The sequence below is a fragment of the Sabethes cyaneus genome, chromosome 1 (genome assembly GCF_943734655.1).
Source record: "Sabethes cyaneus chromosome 1, idSabCyanKW18_F2, whole genome shotgun sequence".
Classification (NCBI taxonomy): Eukaryota; Metazoa; Arthropoda; class Insecta; order Diptera; family Culicidae; genus Sabethes; species Sabethes cyaneus.
This window is the reverse complement of record NC_071353.1, coordinates 50985594-50999853: the sequence shown is the minus strand read 5'-3', so window position 1 is coordinate 50999853 and position 14260 is coordinate 50985594. Positions and strand designations below refer to the sequence as shown.

Below are 14260 nucleotides of genomic sequence, written 5' to 3'. Positions count from 1 at the left end.
CACTTGCGGCCTATGGCCGTCTCGCGCTGAATTATTTAATGTTACTATTGATAGTTTTTGGTGGTCTTGTCATTGATTAATGTTTTATGAAAGAGTAAAATTTCTCCAGTTCGATCAGTTTTTGAGTTAAGCAAAAATTTCTGTTTTATTTGTATGATAGTCCCCCTACCACAGTGGTGAGGGGTTTCAAACCATCATAAGAACCTTCCCTGGCCCCCAAAAACCCCTATTTGCAAATTTTCACGCCGATCGGTTCAGTAGTTTTCGATTCTATAAGGAACATTGGGGCAGACAGACAGAAATTCATTTTTATAGGTATAGATTTATATGGGAGCCCCCCCTCTTAGTGGGGGGAGGGTTCTTTTGCCATCGAGAGAACCTTCCGTAGCCCCAAAAAACCCCTACATGGAAATTTTCACGCCGATCGGTTCAGTAGTTATATATATATATATATATATATATATATATATATATATATATATATATATATATATATATATATATATATATATATATATATATATATATATATATATATATATATATATATATATATATAACCCGGATTGAATAAACAAATTCGCTATTACACTACAGAATTCAGTTCACAAATTCACTACAAATTAATTTCCAATTTAACACAATTTTTTTTAAATCGCATAGCGAGAACATTGTCTGTGTGTCTCTGTTCCCAGTAGGAATGTTTTATAAAAAATAGTGAAATAGCGGTGTTTGCAAACAATTCGATTGTCATTTTTTTTATTTTTATCATTACTATGTGATGCTATACTATTTACTATACTAAATTTAATTTGGATTATATATGCGGTTTGCTGTTGAAAATCACCTAAAATGATTCCAATAAAATTTACTTTGACCTCCCCTAAAACGACTTTCGTTGAAAAATATATTGAAAAATTCATAGATTTTTTTCAAACTGCCTCATGTGATATAGGTTTACAAACCACTTTCCAGGAAAATATCATGGATGAATGCTTTATGTCGAAGTTATTCCCATTGTCTCACTGTTCCCGGTTTCTCACTGTTGACTACTCTCCCCTACTTATCACTTATGCGCATATAATCTAAATACATCATCGGCAAATGACTAATGTTTTCCATACGCACTACAGCGACATTGCCATATGCAGTGGTAACCCGATTTTGTTCCGTTTTTTGGCCTAATTTAGATTTGTCGAAATTAACTGCTTTTCTGCTCGAATTTCGTACCTTGATGTTTTGTGCAGTGGCACAGTGCAGTGGACTTGTGGGTGGGATAGGGGAGGGGATATCTTTGGAACTCTTGAATCAAGTATCGTAGAATAATAAAAAAAAATGGATCAAAATGCAATCTAACTTTTCTAGTAGTTTATCCAAATATTTGCAAAAAAAAAAAATTCCTCCTAATTTTTTTTAGTGGTGGAAAAAAACGCCAAGGAAAAGTCGGAAAAAAATGAAAATACCGTGCAAGCACCATATTCAAAACAGTGCCCAATTCTGAACAGTTGCAAATTTTTCTTAAATATTGACAAAACTCTAGCTATTTAAACCATTTAAATAACTGGAAATAATCAGATGTAGTGAATAAATTGTTTAAATAGCTGGAATTTTGTCAATATTTATGAAAAATTTGCAACTGTTCAGAATTAGGCACTGTTTTGAATATGGTGCTTGCACGGTACTTTCTTGTTTATTGATTCTTAATCTTTTAGAAAAAAATAATATTTTTTTGTTGTGTTTGAGTCATCACAGGAAAATGATGTTACTAAGCATTTACAAACATCAAAAATGCATACGTCAAGGACCAAGGCAAAGTGGAGCAAAGATTTTTTATTTAAGTAGTAGTAGTAGTAAGAGGGAAATCCACCATCATTTCAAGGACTTGCCAGTGTATGTGGGTAGACTTACAGTAGATCCAAATTTGATTATCAAATGAATATCCACACTAACGCTGTTATAGAAGGACCAAAAGGGGTTTGGCGGACCCACAAGCAGAGACACTTGTGCGCATTCCGGGGTTTTAAGATTTTCCTTCCAACATTAGGATCCTTCCATGTAATAATAAATTTCGCTGCACCAGCTTTAACCCACGTGATGGCTTGTTTGTGAGAAGAAGAACTTGGCATAACTGTTTCAGACCTTAAGGACTCCGGTTGGCAATCCACTCCATCATCCAGCCTTCCACAATTATGCTGTTCATGACAATGATAACAATCATAGCAATTATAATATGATATATAGTAAGGTTATAATAATATTCTGGTAAAAGTTCTATGTCATACCTTCATGTTTGAGTTTTACCTACAACCCGTTAAGTAATTTCCCGTTTTGTAGTCCTCTCATCCTTCCTGTCCTCGCCATAGTTCTCTCTTCTCCACTTGAGCTAGCACTAATCTACAAAAAAAAAAAACCGGAAATCCCTTGCCGGTTTTTGTCTGGCTTGTAGTTACAGTATGCAGATGTTATTATGTTCTCGTTTGTACCGATATTATCAATATTTTGTATGTATTTAGTAATTTTCAATAATATAAAAAAAAAATGGAGCAAAGATTTTTTATTTAAATGTATAAAATGTAAAAAAGGCATTTTTACCCGGTTCAGCACGTTCGAAACCTCCAGGGTGCCATGAAGCTGTGTCGCAATTTTGCTTGTGCTTGTCTTTAGATCATTTCCCACGATCCGCAAAATTTTATGGTCAATCGCTGACGCCACTTGCGGATCATGGTCCCCTCGAAGCCTCGTTGAAAACAACGTTATTCTCGGAAGCGGCGCGTTGTCGCAAACGTCCCTGAATTAAAATCATTACGTAACAAAACGAACGCTTCTGGATTTGTGTTCAATTACTTGCATTAGGGAGCCGACGATCAGAAAACCTTCAACCATCTCCTGCTGGACTGTCGTTGCTGCATAATTAGCGAAGAATACATTTTGATACTACGATCGTTTTCAGAAACGTCTCAGAGATACCCGGAAAGTCTGTTTCGTTATTGTTTTCTATATGCGTCAGACCGTGTCCGTCGCAAGAGGTGATCTAGTGGGCTATACATGATGTATCAGTTCATGCAGTTTTCAGACAATATTAAAACCCAAACGTATATGTTTGAAATGAAATTACCACGATACTAAAATAAATTGATGTTCCACGTCAAAGAACTAATTGTAGCACAGTTCTAGAGCTTCGAATTGGTAAATAAAGGCAATCAGCAGTAACAAAAACGCCTTAAGAAATACTTATTTGAATTTTTTTTGCTTCAAAAAAGTTACTAAATTGCAAGTAGCAGGAGGTTTAAGAACAATTTTCTATACAAAATTTTCTCAGTTTTCGAATGAAAGTAACAGGATTTAGCTAGCTAGCGTATTTTTTGTACTAGAGCTAATTTAAGGTAAACAACCGAAAACTAGAAATGTAATAACTCTGTAACGATTGAGATTCGATCATACGCGTAGAACGATTTTACCTGTAGTATGCCCTGTATAAACGTTTCGCATACTATTCAACGATAGGGTGCGTTTCTCTCAAAAGGGAGATGGAACTCAGCATTTTCTTGTAAGATATTTCTGAATGATAATTTACAAAACAAATAGCGCTGTCGGCTAGCCCACCGTAGTTACATCGGTTTCTATTTACGATCATGTCGAGGAACTTTTGTCGTGTCGTTGTGTTCATCTCAGAATATTTAATAGGGTAAGACGGGGCAAAGAGTGTCACTTAAGCTCAAACTGTGCTAGATAAAAAATATCAGTATTTCTAGATTTCTACCACAATGCAATGCGCTATGTACATAACATTTTAGGATACTTTTTAAACAATCCTGGAAATATTGAGCTTTAGAAAATGTTTTTTCTATTTTTCCAAGAGCTTCGAAAAAGACCCTTTTTTCTGGTAGTGGAAAAACCTCGGGACAAAGTGTGTCAATCAATGGAGCAAAGAGTGTCACGTTCTTAAATAGGATGGTTTAAATTTGTAGGATCCAGTAAAGTTAACAATAGTAAAATACAATTGTAGTTTGCATGTTCAAGTCATTCAGTGCGAGTTTTGCAGTTTCCCGCAACGTATAATCAATATCTTCGACACGTTGTTTGTTAAATGTTTAAGCCGTATTCAAAGCAATATTTTTCCAACTTTACATTTACACCCCTCGCCCCAGACCACTGTGACACACTTCGCCCCGAAGCATGTTATTTGAACAAACATGAAAATTAACGCTTGCTTGCAAATATATAGCCTGTAAATCACTCTTCTCTGCAGTCGTTAAGCCTAAAAAAATAATTTATTTATAATATGGGGTAAAAACATTGAATTTTAAAATAACTAGTTTTCCATTTTGAAGTACATATCGAATAAGCGACGGTGCCAAAAATTTCAATGATTTTTAAATAGAAACTCATAACTTGCTGGTTATTATTTATCCCTGGTAGATTATGGAACGGATAAGATGTTTGAAAGAAAAATATTTCAAACTTGGAATAATGTCATAGGACTTAGAAAGCTTCATTGACACACTTTGCCCCGTCCTACCGTCCTATATGTCAAATAAATGCTCATCTTATAACTGTTTTATTAAGAAATATATGTAACCATCTTATGGTTGCCGTTTTAGGCTCTAGAAGGAGAAAAAGAAAATAATTGATTCATTATTAATAATTTTATCATTGCAGTTGTAAATTGATCCCGAAGTCGAATCAGAAAGTATAAACCTGTTGTAAATAATGATTATTTTGCTTAAATTTTTTCATATACCAATAACTATTAACTAGATTACGATGGCATGGTGCATGCGTAGCTGAAATGAATAGTAAGAAATAAAAAACCGAGGAAACAGTATCAAAATATACTTATTTACATCACTACCTATAATCATTTTAAATATATTTGATCAATGAGGCTTACACATTTTGATCACTTTTTTGACGTCTTTGGTATTATCTTTAAAATCATTTTGATTTTTTCCATTTAAGATCTGATTTTAATTTCCCTTCCCCTTACAGGCAGTGACGAAATTCTGCGTATTCAATCGTTATCAAATATTCCTTCAGAAGATATGGAATTGCGATGCCAAATCCCAAATGCTGTTTCATCTAGTAGCAGTGAAAACATAAAATTTATTCGCAGTCAGAAAAAGAACGCACAACTGGTGTATCGAGGATTTTTGTATAACCGAAAACTTACACAGCAAAACGGAAATACCACGTGGCGCTGTATCGAAGTGGCTAAACTACGTTGTAAAGCGATCTGTGTAACCAAATTCAATCGACTCATTCGCGCCAAACGGCAACATGTACATGAAAATCATGAAAATAAAATCAGAAATAAGCCACTCTATGACTATCCGGAAGATCTAGAGGAATATTTGGATATTTATTCGAAGGATCCGATATCAGCATCGCATGAAATCGATGTAATTGATGATGGAACTGGTCACAAATTGGTTGTGCGGGGAGATACGAGCTCAATTGCCGCAAGTTCAATGTGCGAAAAAGATGCACAAATAACGTCATCCTGCCATATCGATGGAATAGTAGAAACCGTTCCTCAAAGCTGCAGTAAATAATTTATTTACCGTACCAAGTAAAAGTGATTGCACCTACGCCATGTTAATAGACACATGATATATGGTAGATGTCTAGATATTGTATTATATGTTTAATTTCAATAATATTTTGAAATAAAAACTAGTCATAATTATAACTAATAAATTGATGGTTTAGTTACTCCTTAGTTAACTATTCAATCTAAATTCTGGAACAACTGAGATTATTGATCTGGTGTAATAGAAGCTATACCACAACAAATAGTTTTCACTTCAGTACCAGAATATATCGTAGCACTAAATCGTTGCATATTAGGACTTCAGACTGGTTTTAATGTGAACAAATAACGTCATTAGTTTTAATTATAACAGCATTAAGAAAAGTATTTAAAGATGCAACCCTTTTTTTCGTTGTAGACATCAAGGAACGTGATCTCAGTATCCAGTTTGTCCGTAGTCGGAAGGGAAAACCGTTGTTATTGTACCAGGGTCATCAATTTACTTTGAACCGTCAACGTCGACAGCTGGGATATTGGGAGTGTGTTTTTCGGAGATCAAAACAGAAAAGTTGCCCATGTAGAATTATTACAGAAGATACACACATCAAGCGTGTTAAAGGGGAACATGATCACCCAATACATGATTCAGCAAACTATCTAGAGGAATGTGACGCTTTTTTACTAGCAACATCCAAATGCATTCGTGGTTTAAAGCACGATCCTCTTGAATAAAGCTGTCGACAGTAGAAAAATATGGAAGTTTCCTTATTGGATGTGTTTTCTAAAATTAGGCCGTTGTCCGACAGCGCATGATTGATCAGTTATTGTTTTCTCTTATTTTTCTTTAGCACTGATCTGTCGACTAAAGGAAACGCTTGGCGAATTGAAATCGAATAAGTTGTTATTTGTGCGCAGTCGTTGGGGACGGAAGTGTCTAGTATATCAGGGTTATGTATTCTTCTCAAACAAACGCGTCGAGGATACCAATACTACCTACTGGCGGTGTACATTTTCGAGTGGCAGAAAAGGTCCTAATCGGTGTAAAGTGCGTTGTATAACCAGAAACAATGAACTTGTTAATTTTCATGGAGTTCACAATCATCCCGAAGAGAAGACGAGACTAGCTGGACAGTTCATCGATGAACATTACAGCGTTTATGATCCATAATGACCATATGCAACTGCAAAAAATAAATAAGTCTGCTCTTTACCAACCTTGTTTCATTGCAGTATTTTATACCAATTTGTACTCAGTAGTGTAGAATTTATAACTGACGGAGTTTATTCCATTTTTTTTTCTCCAGATTTATTTACGCAGGAACTGACCTTCATCAAAAGTCCATGGTCAACGCCATGCTTAGTAATTAATGATTATCTATATAACTGTCATAGTACGAGAGGCAATAAAGTATACTGGCGATGTCACAATTATTCTCGTAAGATTAAAGAAGATCGTTGTCGAGCTCGATGTGTAATAGTAAATGGACGCTTGAGTGCTCTAACTGGATCTCAGCATAACCATGGACCGCATACGGAAAAAATAGCCAAAATCAATCGAAGAAATAACGTAACAGAAGAAATGATAGAAACCCCGGTACCCTCAGAATCTACAATGAATACAGCTGCAGCTAGGTTTTGCACAACCTCTCTGTTGTCATCATCTGCAACAATAGTGGGCTCCGGTTCCCCCGATTTAAGTTTGATTAAGATCGATGTTTTGCCGAAGCTGGAGGACTACGGGCTTTCTGTAGAGCTTTAAAAGGTGCAAGATAATTGTTTTACCTCTGAACCAATCGTAATAAATGTAAATGCTCGTTATATATAAATGTAACGTTGTGTGTTTTAATGCTACGATATATAATATCATGAGTTGCGAAATAGCCAGTAACACAGAATTTCATTTTGTTTTTTAGCAATCGTGGGCAGCTCTCATCGGCTTTTCATTCGCAGTCAAAGAGGAGCACCCCTGTTGACATTGGACAATTTCATCTACAGATGTGAACGAGTACGTAAAATTCGATCTTATTGGCTCTGCATTAGATACAAAAGCTCCAAATGCAACGGGCGGATCATATGCCATGGAAACGATGTGATCAAACGAACGTCGCATTGTCACCCTAACGATCAGCGAAGAATAAGCTCTTCGATTTTGGAAATCACAGATTTAGCCAATGTTGATCTAGACAATTGGTGCAAACAAACAATGGTTCACAATAAACAGGGACAACTTGTTAAGAGAAAATAAATACAAAAAATACATAGCATTAATACGGCTGACGCACATTTCTCCTGTGAAATTCCTTCTTTGTTGATTAACGAACAAAAAACGATTGAAAACTATTTTTTATTTCCCAGAGTGTTATACACCGATGGTCCGGATTCCCCTGGAAAACCAGAGTGTATACTACCGAAACGATCTACGAGATCAACTATACCCCGAAGCAGTCCAGTATATTCGCAGCCGCAGAGGTCACCCATTACTAATCTTTCGTGGCTATAAATTCCGACGAAATGGTGGATGTAAAGACAAAGGTTATTGGCGATGTGCTTCGTGTGCTAAGTGTCCTGGTCGTGTAACCACTATTGAAGGAGTTATAGTTAAGTATCATGTTCACAACCACGACCCTCCTTACACAAAACGGACAGAGGTAGAGGTTGTGTGAACTTTTTAGACAAGCAATGTAATGAAGAAATACTAGATTTGCAATATATTAAAGGGACTGAAATTGCTAAGAATTGCCACCGGATGGAAACGGTATTATAATTATCGATGACATTCTGTTTTTCGCTTGTGAATGTCAATTTACGCAGTTTTCAGGAAGAATAGACTTGTTGAAAAAATTTTGTTCATATGTTTCAGATGCTCCAGTTTAATTACAGATTGATTCTTCATTATACAAAGGATTTCATCACCAAAAACAAATACATGCGGAAAATGATATTATGGAGATCAGCTAATCACAGAAATTACTTACGCTGTAAACCAACAAGGAAAACGTTGTTTTTTTTTGCAAGATTTCCGTTATCGAATGTACTGTACTGGCGTTGTTTGTTATATAGATGCTTACAATTTGTAGGAATATTTTCTCTGAAGAATAGATATAGAGTATGAGTCAACATTTGCATTCCATTGAAACAATGTCTCATAGAAGAATTAAGAAAAATACAAAGAAGCAAGCACAAACAGTGTTTTAATATGAACTTTCCCAATTCATGTGCAACGACAGCATCGTTTAAATATTTTTTGCTTTCTCTTACAGTGCCGGGACTGGACTTTATCTTCAGCCAACGCGGTCACCCACTGCTGGTAGTAGATAATTTTTTGTATCGCAAAAATCGTGGAAACTATTGGCGATGTATTCGGTAAGCATGCTCTTATTTTAATTAGTCAAGCATCTCTTGCAATCAATAATGATGGGCTCTTTTGCAGGTGTACAAAATTCAAGTGCCGTAGTAGGCTTATAGTAAAACCTGGTGTAGCACCTCTTCGTATTGAAGATCACTCACACGGTCCAGAAACGGAGAAAATCGGTTGGGGTCGAACAGTTTTAGAAAACGTAAAAAATCAGAGCAGAGCGTCAAATAGTATGGTATTTCTAATGCGTCAACCTCACTGCAAGGTCGATTATGTGATAGAATCCAACAAAAATTGAAGTAATAAAGCATCTTCCATGGTCTAGTAGTGCTGACTTGTTTTACTATAACGATTGCAACTGGTGGAAAGTTTTGAGATTGTCATAATAAAAATGTGTTTCATTTCAGTTACAGCCATTCCTTTCTGTCCGCCGCCTCTTGGAGATCGCAACCCAGTTCCCAAGGTATGGTACTCGGTGCCGTTATGCTACGTCATGAACCGACGTGGTACGATGAATCTTCACTTTCGCGGGTACATATACATCCAGAAGAAACGACATAATCGCACCATGAATTGGATATGCAACAAGAGTAACACTACACAAACCGGTTGTAAAGCGCGAGTGTCAACCGAAGGCAACAACAAAATTCGGTTCGGAGTCAATTGGCACAATCATGGCGCCGTTGATATAAGGGGTTTTCTATAAAATAAATTCTGATCATTGATCTAGACTAATACGTTTTTTTCTGTTCTCAGAATGTATTGCAAATATTATAGAATACTCGCTTGCAAAGAGTACATATTAATTGGGTATTTCTTCTGTTTTCCAGCAAATTATTTGCTGGCAAGGGAGGCATTTGCTGGCATGTGGTACGAAACGTCACTACAGTTTATCGAAAACCGACGCGGTGGATTCAGTCTCAAATATAAGGGCTACCTTTTTATCACCGAGCGGCGTTATAACAGCACCGTCAATTGGGTGTGTAACAAAAGTAGCAATCCCGGGTTGCGATGTCCAGCCCGGTGCGTTACCCAAGGTAATCGACTGATAAAGTTCAGCAAACGTCGTCATAATCACGACATGGTTTATGATGCTGGCGAAGGATATAATTAGGCGAAGGTTTGTGGCAACAAGTGCAATTGTTCCTTTTCTATTGATTTCTATTATCAATTACCATTATCGTATCATATTTGTTTTTCAGTTAAAATCATTGAATCAAGTTAGAAGAATGCTGCCCAAAGTGAGTGACTTTTTCGGCGTTCATTATGAAATAATCAACGGATGGTTAGGTCAATGATTAACTTCGATTGCACTGTTTCATTGTATGTTCCCAAACGAGAAGATAATTGTCAATCAATAAATGTAACAATTGTCAGGTTGTTTTTTTTAAATAGAAGTACCAAAAAAATCCCTTTACAGACAATGTAATTTAATTTATTTTTCTCTCTTTCCAGTATCCAGTCGATTCTTGTACAACGACAAGTATACACTAGTAAGCAATCGCAAAGGTGGTTTGAATTTGTGCTATCAAGGCTATATGTATCGACGAAAGGCAGATTTTGCTAATACGGTAAACTGGGTATGTGCAAATCCGAACTATAACCGTTTCATAGGGGATCACGATACACATGGGTATACTGGAATGTGTGCAGCGCGCTGTATTACAAACAAGACGGGTGGCATAAAGCTCAGTAAAAAAAATCATAATCATCCACCAATGTTGCGGATTGCAGACGACAGAAATATTAAAGACTACATGCTTAAAAGTGAAACCTACGAATTGCATTATTAACATGCCTTGTGATAGATAGTTTATTGCAAAAGTCGAAAAGATGAAATAAATAATTAACTAGAAAAGAATTTCTGTCTACATACAATATGGCACGACTAGGATGTCCTTGCTTCATTTGTTCTAACTCTCAATATACTAACAACAACAACTTTTCTTTTCAGAAACAATCGATAATATTCCCACAGGAATTTGGTTGAAGAGACCATTTTCATTAGTTCCAAATCGAAAAGGTGGAAATCATTTGATGTTTTTTGATTTCATTTATCGAAAAGAAGCGAGTTTCAAATCCACTGTCAATTGGATATGCAGTGAAAGCCGCTGCCACTGTAAAGCTCGATTGATCCAGAAAATCGATACTCATGAGTTGAAGCTTGGCAAACATGCTCACAACCATAATCCATCCTACGAGTGATGATATACCAATAAACAAAATTTCTATTATCTAGAATGTGTTGTATATTCTTTATAACGACTTTAAGTTCTTATTTCAGCAGCAAAAACTAATATGTTTCTTTCTCTTTTCGGTACTGCATCGGTTTAAATACAGACGCGGAAGGCGGGGAGGAGTGTATTGCAGTTTTTACAACCACAATGCGCGGCAAGGATCAGTTGCTCTATTTAGGGCAGCCTTTTGTTTTCGAAAAACTGGTTGTCACAACGTCTAGGCAATCGAAAAGAATTTGGCGCTGTAATCAATGGTGGAATCAAAAGTGTCGCGCTCGCGTGTTTACTATAGGAAATGTTATAACACCTCTAAATCGCTACCACACACATTCGGATATCGTGAAACGGAAACGGCGCGTAACGAAGAAAAAACCGGTACCGGTCGTATTGACCGGTAGTACTGATGCAAGCAGTAAAAGCATTGACGATGAGGTTGCTGAGTACGTGGTTGAATGCGTTCCGGAGGGTGCAAGCATCAATGAAAAAAAGAAGCTTAAGATGTCCGATTTCTGAATCAGTTTATTGTATTATCAAAAATAAATAATTTTAATCGAATTTTTGTACTATCTTCGTGCATTTATTTGTTGTTAAAATTATTTTACTCAATATTTTTACTAACGGAAGCAATCTTTGTTTATTGTAGGATACTCGCGTCAGAGCGAAAAGCGTCAGTCAATTCAGAAAACTCTACATTCAAGGATTTCAACAAACACAGATTATGACAGCCGAAGGTTACCGAAACAAGTGAAAACTGAGGACCAAGAAGTACCAGTTCCGAAACAACAATCGGACCGGGTTCCGTTACACAGCGGCAGTGACGTCTATATCTCCACCAAAGATTTGATTCGAATTTATACTCCTAAACCAGCATTGTATACATCGCGATTAGTGGAACTTATATTCGGAAGGGAAGTTCTTTTAAAGGCATGTGTCACGCGAACAGCAAGCACCGGTTATTTGAAGCCTTTAGAAGAGAAAACTTTGCGATCTGTGATTGGTAAGCTATAGTTATGAGGCCGTACACTAAATTAGAGAATATTTGAAAGTAATTGCATTTCTGTTAGCATCGTGGCAAACCAAACTAGTATATTCGAACGTCTCTCGGGAAGCAAATCCACCGTTCAATGAAATGTAATTTCACCCAGTTGGTACCGCGCACCCCACTTTCTGTTTAAAGTTTGATGCCGTACATAAATAATTTTGAAATATTCCAGTTTTTAAAAATATGATTTGTTTCACAAGACCGCCAAATGTGATGTTGGGCACTTATGTCGAATTTTTTTTCAATGGTACCAACAGTTGAAACAAGCTTTTTTTGTTTTCTTTGTAAACGTTTGGAAAATAATTTTATAATTTATGAGCTTTATAAACAAAACACAAACCTGAGAAAAAATTGTAAAATGTAAAACATTGTAAAATGTTTATGTTTTGAATTAATGCTCCTTTAGGGTAGTAATAATGAAATACTGAATGTTTGAAATAAACTAGACAGAAATAGTTTCAATTTTTTATTTAGTTTGGTTTCCTGCGATGCAACAAGCCGGTACAAAAAAGTTTCAGCTTCTTCATTTTCTTTTTCATTTCAGTTCATGTCGTAAATGTATTCAAAAAACAAAAAATGGATACTTCCGAATCGCTAGTACTAGGCTATATTCGAAATAAGTTATGCCATCTGCAGAGCACTAAACATACTTAACAAGTTATGCTCCATTAGCGGTCAGGACCGGCTTAGAGCTCATCACAAAGTACTTGGTACGAATCCGTAATTTCAGCACGAAAATTATGACTTAGTAAGACAACTTTTGGTAATAATAGACTTCTTAAGCAATCGGTTTTACGTAAGATAAAGTGGTTTCAGAATAGAAGTCATCAATAAAATATGATTAAAGAATTCTCTAGTTGTTTGCTGTGTTCAAAAATCTTGAACCGAAGTCTTTTACATTACTATTTTTTTTTGTTGCAGCCGTTAATTCTGGAAACTACTACTATATTAGTTCGTCGACAGGAGCTCGTCAGTTGGTATACGAGGATTACACGTACCACAAAAATAATAGCTACGGCAAACTTTCATACTGGCGGTGCGCATATGCTGGACGGCTTAAATGTAAAGCGACTATAGTAACTGATGCTCTTCAGTTGCGTGTAAAAAATCACAAGCACAATCACGTCCCAATGAAACGACTTGTATATGGCATGGGTGTTAATGCGAAGCGGAAGCTCAAGAATGAAAAATTTTTCGACTGCTTTAGAAAATGAATAAAAATAAAACTGTGCTAAAAAAATCATGTACCGGGGTTTCCATTTGATATAAGTGGTACGACAATGCTTATAAATTAAATTATTCTCTTTAAAAGATTTAAATAAATTTGAATTGAAAGACTTCCAGTAAAGCAAAACAAGCTTCAAAGTCAGTTGTAAGAGTGCAAGGCAATTGCAGGGCTAGTGCTAGTCCTATTGACTCTAGCAGGTCCCCAGCCGACAATTGAATATATGACGACTGGCTTGTTAGACCAGTGTCGTACCTTGAGGCCAACTGGGAGGCTTGTATTCTTGTTCTTCTAATCTTGTTATTAAATAATAGTATTTATGCTTCCTATTACTTTGTTTGCAGCCATCTTCATAGCAGTAAGCACCAAACAACAACTTTTGAAACTGCGAGACAAAATCTATCGTAAGACAATTGGACGAGCCTACCGGAGCTACTTTGAGTGCATCGAATTTAGTTGTCCGGGGCAATTGATATTCCGCGAGCTGAAAGGTGGACAAATACGAATAACTGCAGAGCACGCCAGCGATTGTACCTCCGATTATTACAGGAATCGACCGGCTGAGTTTATGCATCAACTTAGTGTGCAAGAACTGACGCGTTTAGAAGAAACTCTAAATGGATCATTTTTATGAGTATGGTGACAACGGGTAAAAATAAAATTGATTTACGGCGTTGAAGCTCCTGATAATCGCTCTTGTTAGAAACACAGAGTCCTTCAATATTATTGACAATATTTTTATTCTAGAAAGAAAATAAAATACTCTATTTCTATTTTTAATACTATTCTATAGTATTAGGTGATAAGTAACATAAAAATAACTTTTCTAATACGTCTTCCTACTTGTAGCTGGTTCGAGAACAACAGGACT

At 36.2% G+C, this 14260-nt stretch overlaps 1 protein-coding gene across 22 annotated transcripts in view; it reads left to right on the top strand.

Annotated features, from left to right (window-relative positions):
- The window catches only part of LOC128744302 (modifier of mdg4-like), a 52790-nt gene that overhangs the window by 13754 nt on the left and 24776 nt on the right, over nucleotides 1-14260 (top strand). The window contains exons 5-6 of one of the 22 annotated variants that reach the window (XM_053841208.1): nucleotides 11766-12119; nucleotides 12709-12956. The exons of 15 other annotated variants lie outside the window; for them this stretch is intronic. In XM_053841208.1, the coding sequence (XP_053697183.1) occupies nucleotides 11766-12119; nucleotides 12709-12818 (464 nt within the window). In that variant the 3' untranslated portion in view covers nucleotides 12819-12956. Of the gene's footprint in view, nucleotides 1-4989; nucleotides 5587-6834; nucleotides 7336-7443; nucleotides 7531-8790; nucleotides 8894-8960; nucleotides 9191-9715; nucleotides 10006-10087; nucleotides 10207-11765; nucleotides 12120-12708; nucleotides 12957-13733; nucleotides 14039-14260 lie in introns of those variants that run through there. 6 more of the 22 variants (XM_053841334.1, XM_053841278.1, XM_053841224.1 and 3 more) reach the window with 6 other exon arrangements.